Source organism: Hippopotamus amphibius, chromosome 3 (assembly GCF_030028045.1).
Source record: "Hippopotamus amphibius kiboko isolate mHipAmp2 chromosome 3, mHipAmp2.hap2, whole genome shotgun sequence".
Classification (NCBI taxonomy): domain Eukaryota; kingdom Metazoa; phylum Chordata; class Mammalia; order Artiodactyla; family Hippopotamidae; genus Hippopotamus; species Hippopotamus amphibius.
The window spans coordinates 154,855,107-154,879,016 of NC_080188.1; the positions used below are offsets into that span (position 1 = coordinate 154,855,107).

Sequence of the window (23,910 nt, forward strand, 5' to 3'; positions counted from 1 at the left end):
GGTGGGGTGGAGAGTCCCTTCTGTCTGGAAAGCCTTTCTCCTTGTGGAGCAAGCTCACCCAGGGCAGACTTCCTGGGTGGTGGCGCCTCATTCCCTGCCAACTGTCCCCATGCTCCAGCAGGGAAACATCTAGAGAGGTGACTGGCTGCCAGCTTTCAAGCATGTCGCCACATTTCCACAGGAGCCTCCTTCCCTCTGGACCTCTGGGCTCCCAGACACCCTCAGTCAGCGATGGGCTCCTTAGTTCAGCTTCTCTGGGGAGCCTGGGGGGTGGGGGGAGGGGGTCAGGGAACTGCTTCTGCCTTGCTGTCCATCTTTCAATACATCAGCCACCCCACTATTTGTTTTTCAAGGGTTTCTATATCCCAGCACTGCCAAGGCGGGTAAGAGGGACACAGAAGAAGCCTCTGTCGCTGCCTCACAGGGTGGCCTGCACTTATACACATGAAGTAACGAGAGAATGATTCAAGTCCGAAACCACAAGGAAATGGGAGTAGAAACTGGGACACCCTGGGTCTGTGTCCAACTCCCATTCCTGAGTCACTCATAACTTCCAGTAAGTTCTGGAACCTCTCTGGGTTCTCCCTCTGTAAAATGGGAGGATGATCTCTGTGCTTCTTCAAAACAAGGTGAGGGTGAGTACAGGGACAGACAGGAGCAATGGCTTGTGTTTCTGCAGCACTTGTGAGGTGCTGGGAGCAGTGCTCAGTGCTTTATGTAGGTATCTCATCTAAGCTTCTCAGCAATGGTGTGCTGTAGCACTGTTATTATTTCTGTTTTACAAAGGAGGAAATTGAGGCAAGGAGAAATGAATAACTTGCCCAGTACGTGGCTGGATTCAGCCCCTGGCCCATCTGACCAGGTTCCTCACTTACAGTAACTGGGAGAATGAAAGGGCAGGTAGAAAAGCAGGGCCAGCTGGCTTTCAGGCTCTAGGATTGCCTCCTGAGGTTCCCAAGAGATGCACACGCTGCCCTTATATCTGAAAGCAGGACCCTGTGTCTCCAACCCAGCACCTGTTGCAGGGTGACAGCTGGGTGCCATTCTGAAGAATTCCTCTGTTTCCTCTCATGAGGTGGTCCCCTCACCCTGAGCCAGGGTCCTTCACATCCCCCCAAGTAAGTCTCCTTTACCTTTTTCAGAGTGTTCTCCCTGTTCACCTTCCCGATGTCATTCTTCCCTTTTGCCAGATGAGGGGACTGAGGCTCTGGTGAGATCAGAGACTCGCCCACTGTCTCCTGGTTGGTGGACTCAGTCCAGTGCTCTTCACTCAACGGAGAAGTCTCTATGGAAAGCAGTGAGATATTCTTGGTCCTTTCCTCCCCAGGCCTCTTCTTGGGGCTCAAACACCATTTTAGTCAGAATTCTGAGGACTCAAGACCAGACATAGCTCACACTTGATTGAATTCCCTCAATCATTCATGTATTCAGCCATATTTACTTGCCATGCTCTAAGCACTTTGCCACATGAGGGCACAAGGATGAGCTGCGCTGGGGAGCTCAGAGGCCCAGGTCTCGGAGGGACATGGGAAGCAGAGGGTGAGCAGGCAGTTATGATACCAGGTGCGAGTACTGAGGAAGGACACCTAAGTTTGGGAAGCAGGGATGGCTTCCTGGAGGAGGTGATGAGGCAAAGTCTAAGGTAAGACCAGATGGATGAATAAAACTAGCCCCTGAAAATGAGGCTGGGGAGAGGGAGAGAGGAATGTTTCAGGCAGAGGTAAAGGGAGGGCCCCATGGCAAAGGAGCACATAATGTACCTGGGGCTGTGTCCTCAGCTCCACCTGTTTCCCTTGCCCCAGATCCTTCCATCTCCCAACTGCCTGTGACCCCTGTTCACCTCCAGAATGCCCAGCTCCCTACTTCGCCTTTGATGGGCAAGCCTGGGAGTGGGCACCTTTGCGTCCGCCTGCCCACTGCCTTGGCGCAGAGATGCCTGGTGTGAATGTGGATCATTTCCCTTCGGGGGTAACTGGAGAAAAAGTGGCAGGTGAGGCAGTAGGTACAGTATCGAGGAACATCCTGGCACTGGCTCTGTCCTGGAGACCTGTGGAAAGCCTTTGTCCTGACGGCCTGTAATGGGTTTCAGGAGAGAGCTTCAATATTTGCAGCAAACAGAGGCACAAAGGATGTGGAGGGCTATTGTGGACTCTCCAAAGAGGAGCTAATCCTCAGGCAAGCCTCCTGGGCCAGAAGGGGTTCAAGTGCTGGGCAGGCCGCTGGGGGTGTTGTCATTTATGAGCAATTGCAGGGGATAATAGCAGAGAGACAATCTCTCCACAGGTGGAGGGAGGTGGGGAGGGGCACTCCCCATGGGGGAAGAAGGGGACAGCACCTGTCCCGAAAGCTCAGGGCACAGGTGATACTCCCCCACCCCCACCCGTCTGAGCTCTGTGCTTCCTCCAGCAGGCCTGGGCTGCCTTGTCAGCTGTCCTTTCCCTGGGGGTCAGATGACTCGGGGCGGGGGTGGGGGTGTGGGGGGGGGTGTCAGCCAGGGCTCTCAGGCCTCTCTTTCTTCCCTTTCCTTCTCTCTAGCTCTCTCTCTGGGCCTCTTTTCGGTCCACTGCACACAGACAAGTCATTGCTTGGCTCCAGGGGGCCAAGGAAAGAAACCCAGCTGTATTTGCATATCATTAGCATAAAGAAGCTCTATTTGCATAAGACTGTTTTAAGCTCCTCCCTCCTTCAAACTTGCCCTGTCATCTCTGACTACAATGTGCTGTCCAGTCACTAGGACAAGGGATGCCTTGGGGGTTGGGGGTTGGTAAAGGCTTTTTCCCTAGGTCCCTTTCAGGGATGCCTTGTGGCCTGAGAGGAGAGAAACAGAACCAACGTAAGAAATCCACAGTCTGGGAGTGGGAGAGGTTGGAATACTCAACTCTGCAAGCTTTGCATCAGCTTTGCCAGGATACCCTCACCCCAGACACCTCCAGGGGTACATTAAAAGCTGAGATTGGGACCAGAGGAGGAAATGTGCCAGGTGCACTGATTTACATTACAATTTGCATAATCCTATGTAATTTGCATGGGTGAGATTATTCAGCTGTCTGGAAAATTTCAAATTAGATCTTTTCACTGCTTAGAAGTTCTTCTTTCTTGGCGTTTTCTTTCCTTTGCTTCTTGTCAGCTTCCTAAGATGTGGATCAGCTTCCCCTCCAGGAGGGAGAAGGGGACTGGGTAGGAGCATAGTAAAAGGGATGGGGAGGTGAAGACAGGAAGTGTAGATATCTGAACTGGACAAAAGAGGTGGTGTAGACTTCTGAGGCCTCTGCCAGGTCCCAGCAGCACCATCTCCCCTTTCCATTGTCCCTACTTTGTGTGTGAGATCTTCTTTCTATTCACAAATTCATGTGAGTAGAGCAGGGATGAGACTGAGTTTGCCCATTTCCCAGAAGGCAGCCAAGGCTACGCAATAAGAACCCAGAAGGCCTGACTCCCAGGCCATGTGCTGGCCAAGACTGAACTGCATCTAGAAATCAAGAGCCTTGCTCCTGGGGAGAAAGGGCTGGTCTAAAGAAGCATCCTCCAAACCGCTCAACACATACCCTGCTCCAGACAGAAGCGGACGGGTCCCCTCAGCCTTGAGGTTCTGGGCCACCTCTCTCCCCGGGGGTGGGAAGAGAAAGTGGAAGAAATCTGATCCCTCTCACAGCGGAGCCCTGGAAATCTATGTAGTTTTTGCCATTTACAGCCCATTATTATTATATTGATATAGAAGATAAAGGAGGCTTAATTCTGCTGAAGCTCAGGCAAAGAGAAACATTTACAAAAATCATTCGCTGAACCACCGTCCCTACTCCCAGCCTATGCCCACCTTCCCTGACCTCTTCTTCCCTCTGTCTCTTGTCTTCTAAACATACTTTTTCTTTTTTCTTTTTTTAAAATAAATTTATTTATTTATTGGCTGCTTTGAGTCTTCGTTGCTCTGTGCGGGCTTTTCTCTATTTACGACAAGCAGGGGCTACTCTTCATTGTGGTGCGCGGGCTTCTCATTGCAGTGGCTTCTCTTGTTGCAGAGCATGGGCTCTAGACACGTGGGCTTCAATAGTTGTGGCATGTGGGCTCAGGAGTTGTGGCTCATGGGCTTTAGAGTGCAGGCTAAGTTGCTCCACAGCATGTGGGATCTTCCTGGGCCAGGGATGGAACCTGTGTCCCCTGCATTGGAAGGTGGATTCTTAACCACTGTGCCACCAGGGAAGTCCCTCTAAACATGTTTTCAAAAAACATTGTTATAATTAGTATTAGCAAACTCCAATGTGATATAATAATAATAATAATAATAATAATAATAATAATAATATCTCTTCTAAAACATAAATCAGATCACGTCACTCTTCCTGGAAACCTCTGATGGTCTTCATGCTTCTTTCCTCAGTCCAGGAGGTCCTGTACAGTGCAGACCCAGCCTTCCTTTCTTACCTTCCCTCTTGCCACTGTCCCCTTTCTCACGACTCTTCAGGCCCACTGGCTGCCCTACAGCTTGGAGAACATTCCCAGCTCATTCACACCTCAGCTTCTTTTCTTTGTTGGCTCTTCTTGCAAGGTCTTCTGAAAGCCAACTTCAAAAGAAGCTCAGGGCTCAGCTCTGCCGTAGCCTCCTCAGATAGGCCTTCCTTCGCCTCCCTACCTGGATAGGACTCCCAGAGTATCAAAGCTGTGTCTCTCTTATTTATTTGTTAACTTATTGGTTCTGTGTTCCATATGGGCAGAGACCTCACCTGCCTCATCCATCTCCATGTTTCCAGCACCTGGTAAAGCACGTAGAACATAGTAGGTGCTCATGAAATATTTGTTGCGTGATGGATAATAATGTCCCGTGACAGCTTGGGGTTGGTGACAGAGCATGGATTGTGGAGTCAGAGAGATGCAAGTTCCCATCCTGGTTTTGTCACTCACTGGTGGATGGCCGTGGGCAAGGTACTCACTTCTTTGGACCTCTAAGCCTCTTCTGAGAACAGAGATAATAACATATATTGAAGATGAAGTGTGTGGCACTAATAGGGGCTCATTAAATAGAGATTATAGATATGGATAATTACACCTTTGTTTCATGCTTACTCTGCACATGAATCTGTTCCTGCCCTCAAAAATTCAGTTTATTGAGAGACACAGAGACCTGTACGGCCAACTAGGAAACGATGGTGAACGTACTAAAACAGAGTTATGAATTAAGTACCACAGGAACAGAGGCAAGAACAACAAATTCTACAATCCCTATATTGGAATAGCATTTTACAGTTCATGTACTGTGTACACGTCCATCATTCATTTGACTGGCCCCTAAACTTTCAGAGGAGGCAAGGCCTCAGGAGCTCCATTTTGCAATAAGAGATTAGTGGCTCAAGGAGATGACATCACTGACCCACAGTCACACCATATCCCCTTGCCCTGCTATTTGTGTTGCCCCAAAATTCATATGCTGAATCCTAAACCCCAAGTCGATGGTATTAGGAGGTGGGGCCTTTGGGGTGTGATTAGGTCATGAGGGTGGAGCCCTCATGGATGGAATTAGTGCCCTTATAAAAGAGACCCCAGAGAACAAGCTTGACCCTTCCACTCTGTGAGGACACAGTAAGAAGGTGGCCATCTGCCGGCCAGAAGAGGGTCCTCCGCAGAACCTGACCATACTGGCACCCTGGTCTTGGACTTTCAGCCTCTAGAACTGTGGGAAATAAATTTCTGTTGTTTATTAGCTACCTAGTCTGGTGTTTTGTTACAGTAGCCTGAGCGGACTCAGACACCCACTCTATTCTTCTTCCATTGTACTCACTCCCCTGGACGACTTACGTGATTATCTGTGAATATTCCATCTCCCAGGCTAGAATGCAAGCTCCATAACAGTCTGTTTGTTCACTGCTCCATCCCTAGTTCCTAGAACAGTGCCTGACACATAGTAGTCACTCAGTAAATATATATGGAATGAATGAATGGAAGATAGAAGGAAGAATTAGTGAAAGGCAGGTGTAGGCTTCAAACCTCTCAAGAAGGAGCCAGAATAGCAGGCTAAGGCCTCAGCTTCTGGAGTCTGACAGCCTGGGTTTGGATCTCAGCTTGCCACTACTAGTGTGTAACTTGGACAAGGGATTTAACCACTCTGTGCCTCGGTTTCCCTATCTGTCGAATGGGGATGATAATATAACAACTAGTTCATATGATTGTTGTGAGGACTAAATGAGTTAACATTCATAAAGTGCTCAGAACAGTGCCTGGTACATAATAAGCTTCAATATATATTTGGTAGCTTAAAAACAAACAACCAACCAAGGTATTTTGATTCCAAATCCAGCATTCTCTCTCTACACCATGTTATATATATCTTTTCCTGTGAAATGAGCAAAAAATAATAATAATATTTTTTTGACGATGCCGTATGGCATGCTGGATCCTAGTTCCCTGACCAAGGGCTGAACCCTTGCCCCCTGCAGTGGCAGCATGGGGTCTTAACTGCTGCAGTGCCAGGGAAGTCCCTAAGAAATAATTATTGTCCCCATTTTACAGAGGAGAAAACTGAGGCTAGAAACAATACTGGCTCAAGACCACACAAAACCTTGGTTAAAATTACCTGACTTCAAATCTCTGATTCCACTTAATCTTCTCCAATCATGGGCTGTCATTGTATAGAGGACAAATGTTGCTGAGGCTTTAATGGCAAGGAAATCTCCCACAGATTCAAGAGTGATGGATCCAAGGCTACAAATGTCTGGGAAGCTCCCTGCTGACCAAAGGCCTCTCTTCCCCAAAATTAGCTGTCATGGGCCCAGAACTGTGCCAGATGCGTGGCAGTAGGGAACATGCATTGAGTTCTTCCCACAAGGTCCCCTCTTTGATCCAGTGTGGGGGGTGGAAGCAGAATCTTCCTGGGGCTAAGCTTGCCAGCTGCCTGCTTCCAGATACCCTGGGTAGGTGGGAGAATTGGATTTTTTTTTTTTAATTTTATTTATTTATTATTTTTTGGGGGGGGTACACCAAGTTCAATCAACTGTTTTTATACACATATCCCCGTATTCCCTCCCTTCCTTGACTCCCCCCTCCCCGGGTCCCCCCCACCCTCCCCGCCCCAGTCCTCTAAGGCATTTTCCATCCTCGAGTTGGACTCCCTTTGTTATACAACAACTTCCCACTGACTATCTATTTTACAGTTGGTAGTATATATATGTCTCTGCTACTCTCTCGCTTCGTCTCAGCTTGGATTTTGTTTTAAGTGACCACAATGGTTAACCAGGCAACCTGAGTCCCAGAAGTCACTGAGGGGAGGAGATGTGGAGGTATGAATAGGATGAATGAGTTTTTTTGTTTGTTCCCTCACTGGTTTATTCATTCTGTCCTCATTTATTGTGCCCTTAACCTACAATGGTGATCCCAGAATCCTATGTCTTTATTCACAAAGAGATTTAAACCAATATCCTTGCAACTCTTCCTGATCAGTAATAACCACCATTTATTGAGCATCTACTACCAGCAGGACAGCGCATGCATAACACTGCAAGGTAAGCGTTATCATCCCCACTTACGAGACCTTGGAAGCTCTGAGAGGTCAGGTGACAGGCCCAAGGTCACACAGCTAAGAAAAGAAGGCCAGGATTCAAACCAGGTGGGCCTGATGCCAAAGCTCAGGCTGTGGTTGAGATTTTAAAATTTGAATACTTGTCATTAAAAAGAATGCCTGTAACATACATCTGAGATGCAAGGTATAATAATACAATGACTGCCTGTGGCCCCACAACTCAACTGGAGAAATAGAACATTCCCAGCACCGTCCAGGGGCCTTGCATGTCTGGCCCCTATCGCACCCCTCTGCTTCCCCCTACTCTGAAGCCCATCCAAGATAACCACTGCCTAAATTTGGGGCCTGTTATTCCCTTGTTTACATGCTTTTTGTTGATTTATGTTGTTTTATCACATGCATTTGTGATAAATATGTATGAACATAAACTGCTTGGTTTTGAACTTTATGTGAATGGTTTATAGTATGTCTTCTACAGCTTGCTATCTTCCATAAGCTTCTGAGATGCACCCAGTTGATGTATGTGGCTTTGTTTATTTTCACTGCTGTGAAATTCCATTGTTTGAATATACCACATTTTATTTATCCAATTTCCGTAGGATGTCTAGGGCATTTCCAGTTTCTTTCTTTCTTTTTAAAAATACTTTTGCTGTTACAAACAATACTACAAAGAAAATTCTTTTTGTAAGTTGAAGTATAGTTGATTTACAATATTTTGTTAGGTTCAGGTCTACAACAAAGTGATTTGGTTATGTATATATTGTATATATTTGGTTATATATATTTTATATTTGGATATATATATATATTCTTTTTTTCAATTCTTTTCCATTATAGGCTATTACAAGATATGGAATGTAGTTCCCTGTACTATACAGTAAACCCTTGTTGTTTGTCTGTTTTATATATAGTTGTGTGTATCTGTTAATCCCATATTCTTTTTATTTTTTTAATTTTTTTAATTTTTTTTATTTTTTTATTTTTATTTTTTTGGGGGTACACCAGGTTCAATCATCTGTTTTTATACACATATCCCCGTATTCCCTCCCTTCCTTGACTCCCCTCCCCCGAGTCCCCCCCACCCTCCCTGCCCCAGTCCTCTAAGGCATCTTCCATCCTCGAGTTGGGCTCCCTTTGTTATACAACAACTTCCCACTGACTATTTTACAGTTGGTAGTATATATATGTCTGTGCTACTCTCTCGCTTCGTCTCAGTTTCCCCTTCACCCCCTGCCCCCTCCCATACCTCGAGTTCTCCAGTCCATTCTCTGTATCTGCATCCTTGTTCTTGTCACTGAGTTCATCAGTACCATTTTTAGATTCCGTATATATGAGTTAGCATACAATATTTGTCCTTCTCTTTCTGACTTACTTCACTCTGTATGACAGACTCTAGGTCTATCCACCTCATTACATATAGCTCCATCTCATCCCTTTTTATAGCTGAGTAATATTCCATTGTATATATATGCCACATCTTCTTGATCCATTCATTTGTTGATGGGCATTTAGGTTGCTTCCATGTCCTGGCTATTGTAAATAGTGCTGCAATAAACATTATGGTACAAGTTTCTTTTGGGATTATGGTTTTCTTTGGGTATATGCCCAGGAGTGGGATTACTGGATCATATGGTAGTTCTATGTGTAGTTTTTTAAGGAACCTCCAAATTGTTTTCCATAGTGGCTGTACCAACTTACATTCCCACCAACAGTGCAGGAGAGTTCCCTTTTCTCCACACCCTCTCCAACATTTGTGGTTTCCAGACTTTGTGATGATGGCCATTCTGATTGGTGTGAAGTGATACCTCATTGTGGCTTTGACTTGCATTTCTCTGATGATTAGTGATGTTGAGCATCTTTTCAAGTGTTTGTTGGCCATCTGTATGTCTTCTTTGGAGAAATGTCTATTTAGGTCTTCCGCCCATTTGTGGATTGGGTTATTTGCTTTTTTGGTATTAAGCTTCATGAGCTGCTTGTACATTTTGGAGGTTAATCCTTTGTCCATTGTTTCATAGGCAATTATTTTTTCCCATTCTGAGGGCTGCCTTTTAGTCTTGTTTATGGTTTCTTTTGCTGTGCAAAAGCTTTTAAATTTCATGAGGTCCCATTCGTTTATTCTTGATTTTATTTCCCTGATTCTAGGAGGTGGGTCAAAAAGCATGTTGCTTTGATGTATGTCATAGAGTGTTCTGCCTAGGTTTTCCTCTAGGAGTTTTATAGTGTCTGGCCTTACATGTAGGTCTTTAATCCATTTGGAGTTTATTTTTGTGTATGGTGTTAGGAAGTGTTCTAATTTCATTCTTTTACATGTTGCTGTCCAATTTTCCCAGCACCACTTATTGAAGAGGCTGTCTTTTTTCCATTGTATACTCGTGCCTCCTTTGTCAAAGATAAGGTGCCCATATGTGTTTGGGCTTACTTCTGAGTTCTCTATTCTATTCCATTGATCTTCCTTTCTATTTTTGTGCCAGTACCATACTGTCTTGATCACTATGGCCTTGTGGTATAGTTTGAAGTCAGGAAGCCTGATTCCACCAACTCCATTTTTCCTTCTCAAGATTGCTTTGGCTATTTGGGGTCTTTTGCGTGTCCATACAAATCGTAAGATTTCTTGCTCTAGTTCTGTGAAAAATGCCATTGGTAATTTGATCGGCATTGCATTGAATCTGTAAATTGCTTTGGGTAGTACAGACATTTTCACGATGTTGATTCTTCCAATCCAGGAACATGGTATGTCCCTCCATCTGTTTGTGTCGTCTTTGATTTCTTTCATCAATGTCTTAAAGTTTTCTGCATACAGATCTTTTGCCTCCTTAGGCAGGTTTATTCCTAGGTATTTGATTCTTTTTGTTGCAATGGTGAATGGGAGAGTTTCCTTAATTTCTCTTTCTGCTCTTCCGTTGTTAGTGTATAGGAATGCAAGAGATTTCTGTGCATTAATTTTGTATCCTGCTACTTTACTGAACTCATCAATTAGTGCTAGCAGTTTTCTGGTAGAGTCTTTAGGGTTTTCTATATATAATATCATGTCGTCTGCAAAGAGTGACAATTTTACTTCTTCTTTTCCAATTTGGATTCCTTTAATTTCTTTTTCTTCTCTGATTGCTGTGGCTAACACTTCCAAAACTATGTTGAATAATAGTGGTGAGAGTGGACACCCTTGTCTTGTTCCTGTTCTTAGAGGGAATTCTTCCAGTTTTTCCCCATTGAGAACGATGTTGGCTTTTGGTTTTTCATATATGGCTTTTATTATGTTGAGGTAATTTCCTTCTATGCCCATTTTCTGGAGAGGTTTTATCATAAATGGATGTTGAACTTTGTCAAAAGCTTTTTCTGCATCTATTGAAATGATCATATGGTTTTTATCCTTCAATTTGTTGATATGATGTATCACGTTGATTGATTTGCGTATATTGAAGAATCCTTGCATCCCAGGGATAAACCCCACTTGATCATGGTGTATGATTTTTTTAATGTGCTGTTGCAGTCTGTTAGCTAGTATTTTGTTGAGGATTTTTGCATCTATATTCATCAGTGATATTGGTCTGTAGTTTTCTTTTTTTGTGACATCTTTGCCTGGTTTTGGTATCAGGGTGATGGTAGCCTCGTAGAATGAGTTTGGGAGTGCTCCGCCTTCTGCAATAGTTTGGAAGAGTTTGAGAAGGATAGGTGTTAACTCTTCTCGAAATGTTTGATAGAATTCGCCTGTGAACCCATCTGGTCCTGGGCTTTTGTGTGTTGGGAGATTTTTAATCACTGCCTCAATTTCCATACTTGTGATTGGTCTGTTCATGGTTTCTATTTCTTCCTGGTTCAGTCTTGGAAGATTGTATTTTTCTAAGAATGTATCCATTTCTTCCAGGTTATCCAATTGATTGGCATATAGTTGCTTGTAGTAGTCTCTCATGATCTTTTGTATTTCTGAGGTGTCCGTTGTTACTTCTCCTTTTTCATTTCTAATTCTGTTGATTTGCATCTTCTCCCTTTTTTTCTTGATGAGTCTGGCTAATGGTTTATCAATTTTGTTAATCTTCTCAAAGAACCAGCTTTTAGTTTTATTTATTTTTCTTATGGTTTCTTTCCTTTCTTTTTCATTTATTTCTGCTCTGATCTTTATGATTTCTTTCCTTCTGCTCACTTTGGGGTTTCTTTGTTCTTCTTTCTCTAGTTGTTTTAGGTGTAAGATTAGGTTGTTTATTTGATCATTTTCTTGTTTCTTAAGGTAGGACTGTATTGCTATAAACTTCCCTCTTAGAACTGCTTTTGCTGCATCCCATAGGTTTTGGGTTGTTGTGTTTTCATTGTCATTTGTTTCTAGATATTTTTTGATCTCCTCTTTGACCATATTCTTAATTTATCCCTTCCCCTCATCTTCCCCCTTTGGTAACCATAAGTTTGTTTTCTATGTCTGTGAGTCTGTTTCTGTTTTGTAATTAAGTTCTTTTGTACCATTTTTTAGATTCCACATACAAGTGATATCATATAATATTTGTCTCTGTCTGACTTACTTCACTTAGTATGATAATCTCTAGTCCATCCATGTCGTTGCAAATGTCATTATTTCATTCTGCTTTTAATGGCTGAGTAATATTCCATTGTGTATAAGTACCACATCTTTTTTATCCATTCATCTGTTGATGGTTGCTTCCATGTCTTGGCTATTGTAAATAGTGCTGTTATGAACGTTGGGGTGCATGTATCTTTTCGAATTATGGTTTTCTCCAGATATATGCCAGGAGTAGGATTGCTGGATCATATGGTAACTCTATTTCTAGTTTTTTAAAAAATTAATTAACTAATTGGTTGCACTGGGTCTTTGTTGCTATGCATGGGCTTTTTCTAGGTGCGGAGGGCATGGGCTACTCTTTGTTGTGGTGTGCAGGCTTCTTATTGCAGTGGCTTCTCTTGTTGCAGAAATGGGCTTTAGGTGTTCAGGCTTCAGTAGTTGTGGCACATGGGTTCAATAGTTATGGCTCGTGGGCTCTAGAGTGCAGGCTCAATAGTTGTGGCACACGGGCTTAGTAGCTCTGCGGCATGTGGGATCTTCCTGGACCAGGGCTTGAATCCTCGTCTACTGCACTGGCAGGCGGATTCTTAACTGCGCCACCAGGGAAGCCCTATTTCTAGTTTTTTAAGGAACCTCCATACTGTTCTCCATAATGGCTGTACCAATTTACATTCCCACCAACAATGTAGGAGGGTTCCTTTTTCTCCACACCCTCTCCAGCATTGATTATTTGTAGACTTCTCGATGATGGCCATTCTGATTGGAGTAAGGTGATACTTCATTGTAGTTTTGATTTGCATTTCTCTAATAATTAGCAATGTTGAGGATATTTTATGTGCCTGTTGGCCACCTGTTATGTTATGTCTTCTTTGGAGAAATGTTTATTTAGATCTTCTGCCCATTTTTTGATTGAGTCATTTGTTTTTTTTGATATTGAGCTGTATGAGCTGTTTGTATATTTTGGAAATTAAGCCCTTGTTGATCTCTTCCTTTGCAAATATTTTCTCTCATTCCGTAAGTTGTCTTTTTGTTTTGTTTATGGTTCCCTTTGCTGTGCAAAAGCTTATAAGTTTGATTAGGTCCCATTTGTTTATTTTTGCTTTTATTTCTTTTGCCTTGGGAGACTGACCTAAGAAAATATTGCTACGATTTATGTCAGAGAATGTTTTGCCTATGTTCTTTCCTAGGAGTTTTATGGTATCATGTCGTATATATTTAAGTCTTTAAGCCATTTTGAGTTTATTTTTATGTATGGTACGAGGGAGTGTTCTAACTTCATTGATTTACATGTGGCTGCCAGGCTTTCCCAACACCACTTGCTGAAGAGACTGTCTTTTCTCCACTGTATATTCTTGCCCCCTTCGTTAAAGGTTAGTTGACTGTAGGTGTGTGGGTTTATTTCTGGGCTCTCTGTTCTGTTCCATTGATCTATATGTCTGTTTTTGGGCCAATATTATGCTGTTTTGATTACTGTAGTTTTGTAGTATTGTCTGAAGTCTGGGAGGGTTATGCCTCCAGCTTTGTTCTTTTTCCTCAGAATTGCTTTAGCAATTCTGGGTCTTTTGTGGTTCCATATAAATTTTAGGATTATTTGTTCTAGTTCTGGGGAAAATGTCATGGATACTTTGATAGCGATCACATTAAATCTATAGATTGCTTTGGGTTGTATAGCCCTTTTAATTATATCAACTCTTCCAACCCAAGACCCATGAGATATGCTTTTCCCACTTCCTTGAATCTTATTGGATTTCCTTTATCAATGCTTTGTAGTTCTCAGTGTATAAGTCTTTCACCTCCTTGGTTAGGTTTATTCCTAGGAACTTTATTTTTTTTGGATGCAATTTTAAACAGGATTTTTTTTTTTAACTTTCTCATTCTTGTATTTCATAGTTAGTGTAAAGAAATGCCACTGATTTCTGCATATTAATCTTATATCCTGTTACCTTGCTGAATTTATTTATCAGTTCTAATAGTTTTTGTGTGGAGTGTTTAGAGTTTTCTATATGGAGTATCATGTCACCTGCATATAATGACAGTTTTACCTCTTCCTTCTGATTTGGATATCTTTCATTTCTTTTTCTTGTCTGATTGCTGTGGCTAGGACTGCCAATACTGTGTTGAATAGAAGTAGTGAGAGTGAGCATCCTTGTTTTGTTCCAGAATTTAGCAGGAAGGCTTTCAGCTTTTTACTGTCCGATATTATGTTGGCTGTGGGAGAAAATTCTTGATCATATCCTCTGGTGCACCAGCAAGGGTTGTGCATATGCAGGGATGGAATTGCAGGATTGGAGAGGGCCTGTATGTGGTGCCTTACTCAATATATCCAAAAAAATAGTTGTACCAGTTTACTTTGGAGCCTATAAGCTAGAGCAATGTTTTTTCAGGGGTCAGTGTTGGGTTTAGGAAAGGGGGTTCCAGGGTGTTGACAAACTGGTAAACCCTGAGATTAACCTTGGGAAATTCCTACCTCTGAGTGTAGTCATTCACATGGTAATTCACAAAGCAGTGCACAGACTTGATAGTTTACCTCCAGAACTGAGCTTCTGAGGTTGGAAATGTTCACTCAATTAATAGCTAACATCCCAGGAGACAGGATCCTCCTATAGGACACAGGAAAACCAAGAGAACTTGAGGTGATCTCACCACATCCCAGGGAACTTGGCATCTTGGCCAGAGCATGTGGGCTTGGAGGATTTCTTAGGCATGTACCGTCTGGTGGCAGAATCCAAGTTTGTCAGCCTTGGATTCAAGGCCATAGGATGTGACTGACTGGAGGCCACTAGGTCCTGGTTGAAGTTTTGCTTCTTTCCCTGTTTGTTCTTTTTTCCACAAATATTCATTTTGCTTCCTTTAAATTATTGATTATGTAATAATTCAAAGAGTTCAAAATTGGAAGTGTAAAATTAAACAAGGAAGAGTCTTGATTTCACTCCTGACTCCTGCTTTCCCAGTCTCCCTCTGAAAGGTAATGGCTTTTATCCATTTGTCATGGATCCTTCTAGAATTTTCTTTATGTACAAGCAAAAATGAACATAAAGTCTTATTTAAGTCTCCTGTTATAAAAGATATAACATATTAGTCTCATGATTCTGCCATTGCCTTTTCATGTAACAATGCATCTCAGATATCTATTCCATGTCATTACATAGAACATTTTATTGTTATTTCAGAAAAAATACCTGTGCAGTATTCTATTATATTCCAAAGTATTTATTTACCATCAACTATGTACCAGTCTATGCTGAGTGCTGGGGTTAAAACGATTAATTAAAATAGGCCCTGCCCTCAGGGACAGTATAGTCTATGGGCAAACAGACAAACAATTATGATAAAATACTGCAGGAGCTCTTCCTCCCAAAAATAATTCTCAGTCCCAACCACCTGTCAGGCATTGCTCTGGGGGAGACGATGGTAAGCAAAACTCATGAAAATCCCTGCCCTGTGGTACTTCCATCCTAGTGGAGCTGACACTCTGGCACGATGATCATGGGGGGCTGGGGGCACATAGTGGGGCCCCTAACCTGGTCTTGGGATCAGGGAATCCTTACTGAAGGAAATGATACTTTAGCTGGTAACTAACAGCTAACAAGGAATTAGCCTGGTGAAGGGTCAGAGAGGCGCCAGTGTTCCCAACAGCCGTCCCCTTGCCAGGCAGGGCGGGGAGGTGCGAGACGTCCCTGAGGACTGAGAGAAGGTCCTCCGTTTGCAGCATCGAGAGAGGCTGTGGTCAGAACGGAGTCCTGAGAAGCAGGCAGTGGCTGGCGGTGGCGGGCCTTGCAAGTCACAAGAAGAACTTTATCTCATGGATGTCACTCCGATGGCTGCCGTGTGGAGTGGCTAGGACACGGACAAGAGGGCAGGCAGGGGGGCCGAGGGGAGGGTAGTGTGGTCCAGGCAAGGCATGTGGTCAGCTGGACCTGTTGGGGCAGAGGATGAGGGGAGAAGGGAATGAATTCAAGAGAATGACGAGGTGATATTGACAAGACCTGGTGGGATGTGACGGGGGGGGGGTGGGGGGGGGAGAGGAAGCCTCAGTCCCCTCATCTGAAAAATGAGGCTAATGCCCTCCTCTGTGGGCTGTTCTGCGGGATTCACTGGTATGAGGAAGGCTCTCGGCAGTGCTTCTGCCCCTCACTGCCAGCACCCCTTCACCTGGTTTTTATTTGCTCCTATTCCAAGCCTATGAGCTTATTTATAATTTTTCTGTACTTTAGCAAGGGAAATCTACTGTCTAATCTTCTAAGCCCTTGCTCCACACCACCGCCCAGCCCCAACAGGCATGCACAGGTACAGGCCGCTGCCCTCTCCTGAAACTAAACTTGCCGCCTTGCCTGCCCCCTGCCTCCAGCACACACACCCCAGAGGGAGCCTCCGGGTGCACACGCAGTGGGTCCGCGGTCGCAGCAGTGTCTCCTGTGCACGACAATTAGTTTTGGGTGTCGCTGCCAGTGTGGCTGCTCTGGGGCTGCCATTGGACTGCTCGTTCCTGGGAACAAGACCGCATCATGGGTGCCTGCCGCGTGCCTGACTGCTGGATCTGCCTATGGCTGTGGCGGGGGAGTGGGAGACTCTGCAGAGTAGAGCAGACACAGAAACAGCACTTCCCCAGATCCTCTTGGGCAGTATGGCACCCAGTAGGGCCCAGCCAGGTGTATTTGGGGATGAGATTTGGTTTTGTTTTTCTCCAAGCCCCAAGGGTGTGTGCTGCCCAGAACCTTGGCCTGGATTCTCTTGATTCTTCACTAGCAGCCTGCAGCTGCCCCTCGGAACAGGGCTGTGGTCGGTAGAGGAGCAGGCTGGTCAGAGGGGTCTTGTTAACCCGGTTCCTCTTCTCTGAAGGGATGCTGAGGACAGGGCCCTGGGATGTGCTGCCCTGCCCCCGTCCAGGCTCTAGTGGGCTCCCCTTGGCCAGGAGTTTCAGCCCCCACATCCTGCCTCTCTCTGCCAGTACCTGCCCCTACTGGATGGGAACCGAGAGCCAGTCTCAGACTCAGGAGTGGGGGTGGGGGTGGGGGTGGGGAGGGCCCAAAGTGTTTTGGCTCAGTTCCATCTGCCCTGGAGATTGGTCACTAGCATGTCCCCTAGTTGTGATAAGAGGGATGCTGTGGGTCTCAGCCCCTACTCTCCATCTCCACGTGGACAATAGGTCCTGGCTTCTGACTCTGGGAAAGATTCAAAATCCTGGTTTGGGCCTGGTGTTGAATCTCCAAGTGGCTTTTGCAAAGACAGAACCTTTTATCTCCAAGCAGCCCAGGTGGGTCTGGCCAGGGCTCTGTCATTCTGGAGGGCACTGAAAACATACTGCATGGCTCCCTGGGTGTGTGCCACCTGTGCTCAGAAGGACCCCACACTTGGTTTAATGACGCAGTGTTGCCATCTTGGAACTCTTCATGATTTCTGGACAAGGGGCGGGGCATTTTCATTTTGCACTGGGCCCTGCCAGTTATATAACTGATCCTGTTTTACTTTTTGTTGTCTTTGTCTTCCCTTTTAGCATCTTTTGAATTTTGAACTATGGGGATATTGAAAAAAAACGCTTTAAAAACTAAATACTAGAAAGGATTAAAACAAAGAAAGACATTTATTATCTGTTGTGCACATTTAGAATGGTCCCTACATCCACTGCGGTGCACGAGCTCCTGCATGCACAGCCATGCCCCACATGTCCGATCCACAGTCTGACCGATTCCCAGGAGAGCCTGCGTGATGTGCAGGGTGCCGCTTGCATGAAGGACACAGAGACAGAGGTGCTTCAGGCCTCCAGCTCCTAGGCCAGGTCCGTGCCGCTGCCCAGGGCAAGCAATTCTTACGTCACAGCTAGGTGGGGAGAAAGGGTTCCCCAGGCTCTCTCATTGGCCCCTATCTCCCCTTCCCTCTACCTCTGGGTGTATCTTCAGCATCAGATGACACAGAAGTCATAGGCTAACATCCCCCGCTCTGCTTGGAGCCCAGGGAAGGATATGTCTGTCTAGACTGGAGACATCTATTGGGCCTGGATGTGGTCATGGGAGACCCTGGGGGGCCACCTTGCCTACTCCGCTCAGGTTGGGCTCGATCTGTTCTGTTTGTCTCCAGAAGAAAAAGAAGATTATGGCCGTAGAGTCTGCAGGCACAGAGACGCCATGAGCTTTCCAGGCCCCTCTTCTAGCATTTGTCATCGGTACAGATTTCTTGCCTGAATCATTGATGCTGCAGTTTTTGCTCATCTCTCCGTAGGCTTAAGAAATTGGGATTTTCCTGCCCCACAAGCTGCGAAGGGCTGAGAATGCCCAGAGCCCGGGAGCGAGCTTCGAGCATCCGCACAGGAAAACGGTCGCTCTTCAAGTGCCCATGGAGCTTCCGCTTTCTGCTCTGCTGGAAAGAAAGGAGCACTTCTGCCCTCTAGTGGCCAGTTGGCAGAGACGCAAGGCGTCATCCAGGGGGCGGGGTCTGCTTTGCTTGTCTCTGGGCCGGCAGCTTTGAGTCCTTGTGTAAATTGATGTCTTTTCACTGTTCCTGGAACACAACAAGTTTGTCCTCCACCTGGGGCCTTGGCCCTTGCTGAAACCTCTCCTCAGAATGTTTTTTGTCCAGTTCAGGTGGCAGGCCCTTTCTCATTCTCTAGCCTTTGGGCTAATGTCACCTCCCCAGGGAAGCCTTCCTGGACTACTTTGTCTGAAACAGCACCCAGCCCCACCCCTGTCCCTCTCTATCCCATTACCTTGTTTCACTTTGTTCAAGCACTTACCTGCTATTTGAAAATATCTATTTAAATTCTGTGTTTACTGCCTCTCTCCCTCACCAGAATGTCGGATCCAGGAGAGCAAGGTCTTTGTTACATTTGTCACTGGACGTCAGTGTATCATACACAGTAGATACTCAAAAAGACTTGTTGAAAGAGTAGTAAGTGTATCTCAACAAGATCAAACGAGATTTAAGCAGAGCTTCTGGTCCTCAAAACCACACTGACGTGGACAGGGTGCATGCAACTCCCATTTGACAGATGAATAAGCTGAGGCTCAGAGAGAGTTATGGGCGTTGCCTGAGCACCAGTAGGGAGAAATGCACCTGTCCTTGGTGGGTTTTCTTGCGCTCCCTCAGTCCTGCACGTTGGAGGGGACAGATGGGGGAGGGGGCCCAGGCCCGAACAGCTTCTGCGAGGGATTGAGGTAGAACCTCACTCCCTGGCCCCGGTTATGGTTACGAGCGAGGCTGAGCTGCGCCCTGTCCTCTGGGGGCAGGGGTGGGGGCGGGGGTGTGGTGAATGAGCCAAGGAAGGCCAGTGCATCGGAGAATATACCAGGACTCCAGAGAGAGCAGCCTGTCTGCAGAGATGTGCGTCCTGGAGCAGGGGAGCGTTTGGGGAGGGCGCATGGCAGGAGAGCTGGAGTCAGCGAGGGAACTGTGACCCCTCCAGGATGTGTTTGTGACATTCTGGGCTTCATCCAGGCTCAAGCGCCTGGGCCTGTCCTCACTACATTCAGCCTGAGGCAGGGCCGCCCTCTGGTTCTGGACCCAGGGCAGATGTGAGGGATTCAGGGGTCTGGCCGCAGAGCCTAGGCTGCCGGCTGAGCTTGGGCAGGCGGTGCGGCTGGTGGGGCCCTGGCCCTGGGTGTGCAAAGCGGGAGTCTGAAGCGTCAGCAGCATCTGCTTTTGGACTGGCCTTCCGGTGAGAGCTGGATGGAGTCTGTGAGGTAACTCTCTAAGACGCTTCGGTACTGGGGAAGGGAAAGAGGAGTCAGCGTTCACGTCCCGGCAGGCGGAGCTCCACCTGCCCTCTGTTTCCTAATGGCCAATGGTGGTCGGGCTTTCCGTCCCCCCACCTTGTGCAGTGGGGGACCTGAGGCCCAGGGGAGGACGTCTTCCCGTCCCCTCCTTCCTCATCTCCTCCTCCAGCTCCTTCCCAGGAGCCCAGAGCAGGTGAGCGGCTGTGTTAGTGGCCCAGGTCTCTTGACCTCCAACCAGGTCCCATAACTTGCCATTCTCCAGGGGGGACAACTGAGGTGACATTTGACCTCAGGCAGACATGATGACAGCCCACGCCTCATTTATGCAAGAGACCTCTCCTCCCAAACGTTCCCACACCCCAACCTTCTCTCACCGTGTCCACCTCCCAACCTCCCCACCATCCTCTGTCCTTCCCATGTCCAGGAAGCCCTCCCTAAAATAGACTCAATGTTTCTACTGGGGCTTTTTGCGTCTCTGCCCACCCTCCCAAAGTCTCCTGTCCCAACGAGGTGCAGAGAAAGCCCTTTCTCAGTCTGACAAGCCTCTCCCCGCCCAGCCTGCCACTCCTCACCCATGACCCACCCCACGTGGTTCAGGGGTGAGGGTGGGGGAGGGCATCCTTCCTCAAGGAGATGGGTTCTACACAGCGAAGGGTCTCTTCTTCAAGAGATCACATGTCTTTCCTTGGCCACAGCTCCCCCCTCCCCCGCCCCTGGTCTCTGAGCTCCCAGCATTCATGTTCCTCCCACAGCTGGTGTTGCGTGTGTGAGGGTGAGGAAGTGACTAAGTGGATATGTTGGTGTAGACCTGAGCTGGGCAGAGGCCCCTGTGGGGACGTCTGTCTCCAGTGCCCCATCGGAGGGGACAATTTCCAGAATAGCAGCTGTGTCTTCACTGGCTTTTTTCTCCTCTGTGGCTCCTGGGCTCCAGCTGTGGCACCCACCAAACCTTTGGTGCCTGTGACCCTGGACCCCAGGAGGCTGCATCAGACCCACCTGCTGCACCGTCTTGATGGTCACCCCCAAGACACACGAGAGGGTCCCCTGATGCCCCGTCGCTCACTGCCACCCCCAGACTGAGCAGGAGTTTGGCCTGACGGCACAGAGCGCAGGGCACTGGGCCTGGGCCTCAGCCCTGCTTCCCACAGTTTGCTTCTTGGAGACCCCCCATTTCTCACCCGCTCCCTGGTAGGGTGTCCAGGCCAGCAGAGCGCCAGCTACCCTTAGTCAGCCTGGATGATGGGCCTTGAGCAGCCCTTAGTGAATTCTTTGGCGCTATTAGAATTTTATTTGTTTATATATACATATATTTTTCCCCAATAGGAAGGATTAGTGGTGGGGAGTAGGGGGACAGTGTCTCCCAATGAAAGCCTGTCTCTCCGGGGATGCCTCCACAGCCAGCTCCGTCTCCCCCTCCGCTGGGGAGGATCCTAGCCCACTGCTTGTGGACCCGGCCCAGCGCACCCCGGGCCTTCCCCAGCTCCTCACCCTGAAAGCGCAGAGTCCTCCCCTGAGGCCGCCTCCCCCAGCACTGCCCAGGCCTGGTGTGTCGGCTCGGCTCTGCACAGCCCGGGACACCGTGCAGTCCTCCAGGTGGCCCCTTCTGCAGGGCCCGCTCACTCGACAGAGCTGATTCCAGTTAAAATCCTGACACTTCTGCGCCTCACAGCGAGGGACAAGGAGCCGCAGAGCATTACTGTTTAAGTCCCTCTTTAAACAGGCTGATCCACTTCCCCCAGAAAGGCAGGCTTTTGAAAGGATTCTCTTATTTTGGTACTTTCTTGGTCCTCCTTGCACCATGAATGCCAAAGAGACCTTTCCTGGGATCAGGAGCTTTCCTAACTGGGTCTTTCGGACCCAGGAGCCAGGGCCTGTTGATCCGTCGCCCCTGAGTGTGCCCCACCCTCATGTCCACAGGAGGCCCAGCTGGGACCATGAGCAGACCCTGTGCCTTGTCTGCGATGCCAGCCTTTGGGAGGGAGAGTCTGAGTGCCAGAGCAGCTGTGCGCTTTCTGAGCTGTTGCACTTTAAGGAACAAACAGAAAGCTGCCTCTGAAGGTGTGAGAAATGTCCTCATTCATTACACTGGCAAAGCCTGAGGTCTTCACGCCAGATCTCTTCATCCAATCATAGTCACACCCTCCCCAGGTCAAGTCAGCCCTGAGCTCTTCCCATTTATGACATCATTTCACTCGATAATGGCATCATCTCGCTCCTCAGGTTTCCTGCAAAACTTGCAAGTCACTGGCAGGCCATAATTAGGTTTCCTGTGCAATTCTTGTCTCCAGATCCCAGTCCTCTTAGCAAGTATGTGCATGTCTAACTATAAAGTAACTCTGTAGTGTCCTTGTGGATCATTTCAGTGGGGATGTGATTGTGGGAGTCTATCCCTCTAAGCCTGGTTACCTCATGGCCCTTTAGATTCTACATTCCGAGAACCTCATCAAGGTCCTATAATTTCTCTCAGTTTACCTGCCAGTCAGCCTGCTTCCCTCCCGGTTGTGGGAACTTTGTCTTTCTCTAATTTATCCAAAAGGCACTGGGCTGCCTTGCTGCAGGTCACGCTGGACCTGTCCAGCCCCAGCAGGGATGGTATTGCCAACTTGTAAGAACAAAATCCCGTCATCCCAAGTCCCCCAAAGTGGGTGGGTGTCCCTTCTTTGATTACGAGGGCATTTTTAATCATATTTTGGAATAACAAAACACCCTAATCCTTGAAAGTAGCCGGATTGGGAAACTAAAATAACTACCTACCTCCTCTCCTTCCAAAATATAAACAGAGTACCTCTTTTGGTGCTCTACCTGTAAACGCTCTTTCCATCCAGAGCTTCAGACATTCCAAGGAACTTCAGGAACTTCAAATGTCATGTGTCCCAATGGACCACGTTTCCTCCTCCTCTTGTGACGCTTTTGCTTTCCCCTCTTTTTTCTGTCCTGGTCTATAGCGTCACTAATCAATCATCCCTCCATTTGCCAAGCTAGAAACCTCGTCATCAACCTCAACAGCTCGTGATTCCTTCTCTCCTACATTTGATCATCAGCAGCCCCTGACGGTTCTCCCTCCGAAGCCTCTTTAATCTACCCCGTCCTTGCCATCTTCATTCTCTCATGCCTGGACCTTCTGAACCACCCATCAAGCCCATCTTCCCTGCAGCATGAAACTCCCCTGCTAAAAACCCTTAGCTATAGCTTTCATTTAAAAATAGCTACCTTTTATTTAATGCCTTCTCTGTGCTACCATATTATTTTATTTAGCCTTGGCAACAACACCATGAGGAAGATACTATTACCTGTACCTTAAAGGGAGGAAGTGATGGCTTAGTGGGGCCGCATGACTTGTCAAGGACACAGTGAGTAAATGATTAAAAGCCAGGGTTTAAAGCCAGATCCACCCGGCTTCAGAACCCAGCTCTTTCCACCCCAGGCTGGGGCTCCCTCCTTATTCTAGCAGCACCTCTCACATCTTTCTCTTCAAATACTCTGGGATGGTATGAATGAGCACACCACCTCCCTGGGAAGGAGGGGAGAGGTCCTTGTAGGAAGTGTCATTTTAAAATATAGATGTGCAAACTCCAGTTTCACCTTAAAAATCCATGTGAGTTTTTACATTGTGTGCTCTTGTAATTATGTTTATTTTAGTGTGACACGTTTTTCTTCCAAATTTCTGAATAACAGAGACATTACTGGAAAATGTGCCCTGCTGGCTTCCAGGTCCCGGGTGGGCCCCTGCGTGCCCTGGGGGGCCGGCAGTGGGTCTAGAGATCGTGGGCCTATGGTGCGACGTGTGACACCCTTTGGGGCTTGCCAGGCCTTCGTGAGCTGGGGCTGTCGGCCTTGAGAGCCCCGGCACTCACCTCGGCCCAGCGCCCCACTTCCCTCCATGCCCTGGTTCTTCCTCTTACAGATGGAGCCCACGGGGGTCCCTCACATGAGCCCTGTGGACTCCTGCCTGGGCCTCTGCCACGCCCTTCTCTCCGCCCTTCTGTGGCTCCTCCTCATGACGTCAGTGGCCTACCCTGTGCACCTGCAAACGGTGCATCCCCTCTCAGCATCCAACGCACCCGCCACTGCTCTGGGTAGGCATCCCCCCACCCTCACCACCAGCACCTCTGAGTCACCTCCGTGCCCTGGCTCTGTCCCCACCCCAGTCCTATGGCACTTACCTCACTCTGTGACAGTTTATTTTTTAATCT

General features: G+C 47.1%; 1 protein-coding gene across 6 annotated transcripts in view; it reads right to left on the bottom strand.

The window, feature by feature from the left end:
• RAB7B (RAB7B, member RAS oncogene family) overlaps positions 1–23,910 on the bottom strand; it is a 52,391-nt gene that overhangs the window by 9,017 nt on the left and 19,464 nt on the right. Inside the window, exon 6 of one of the 6 annotated variants that reach the window (XR_009052829.1) lies at positions 1,134–1,285. The exons of 1 other annotated variant lie outside the window; for it this stretch is intronic. Coding sequence is in view for 4 of the 5 variants with exons in the window: in XM_057729353.1 (XP_057585336.1) it covers positions 15,821–15,928 (108 nt within the window). In the remaining variant the exon portion in view is untranslated. Of the gene's footprint in view, positions 1–1,133; positions 1,286–4,906; positions 4,949–9,979; positions 15,929–17,566; positions 19,709–23,910 lie in introns of those variants that run through there. 4 more of the 6 variants (XM_057729356.1, XM_057729353.1, XM_057729354.1 and 1 more) reach the window with 4 other exon arrangements.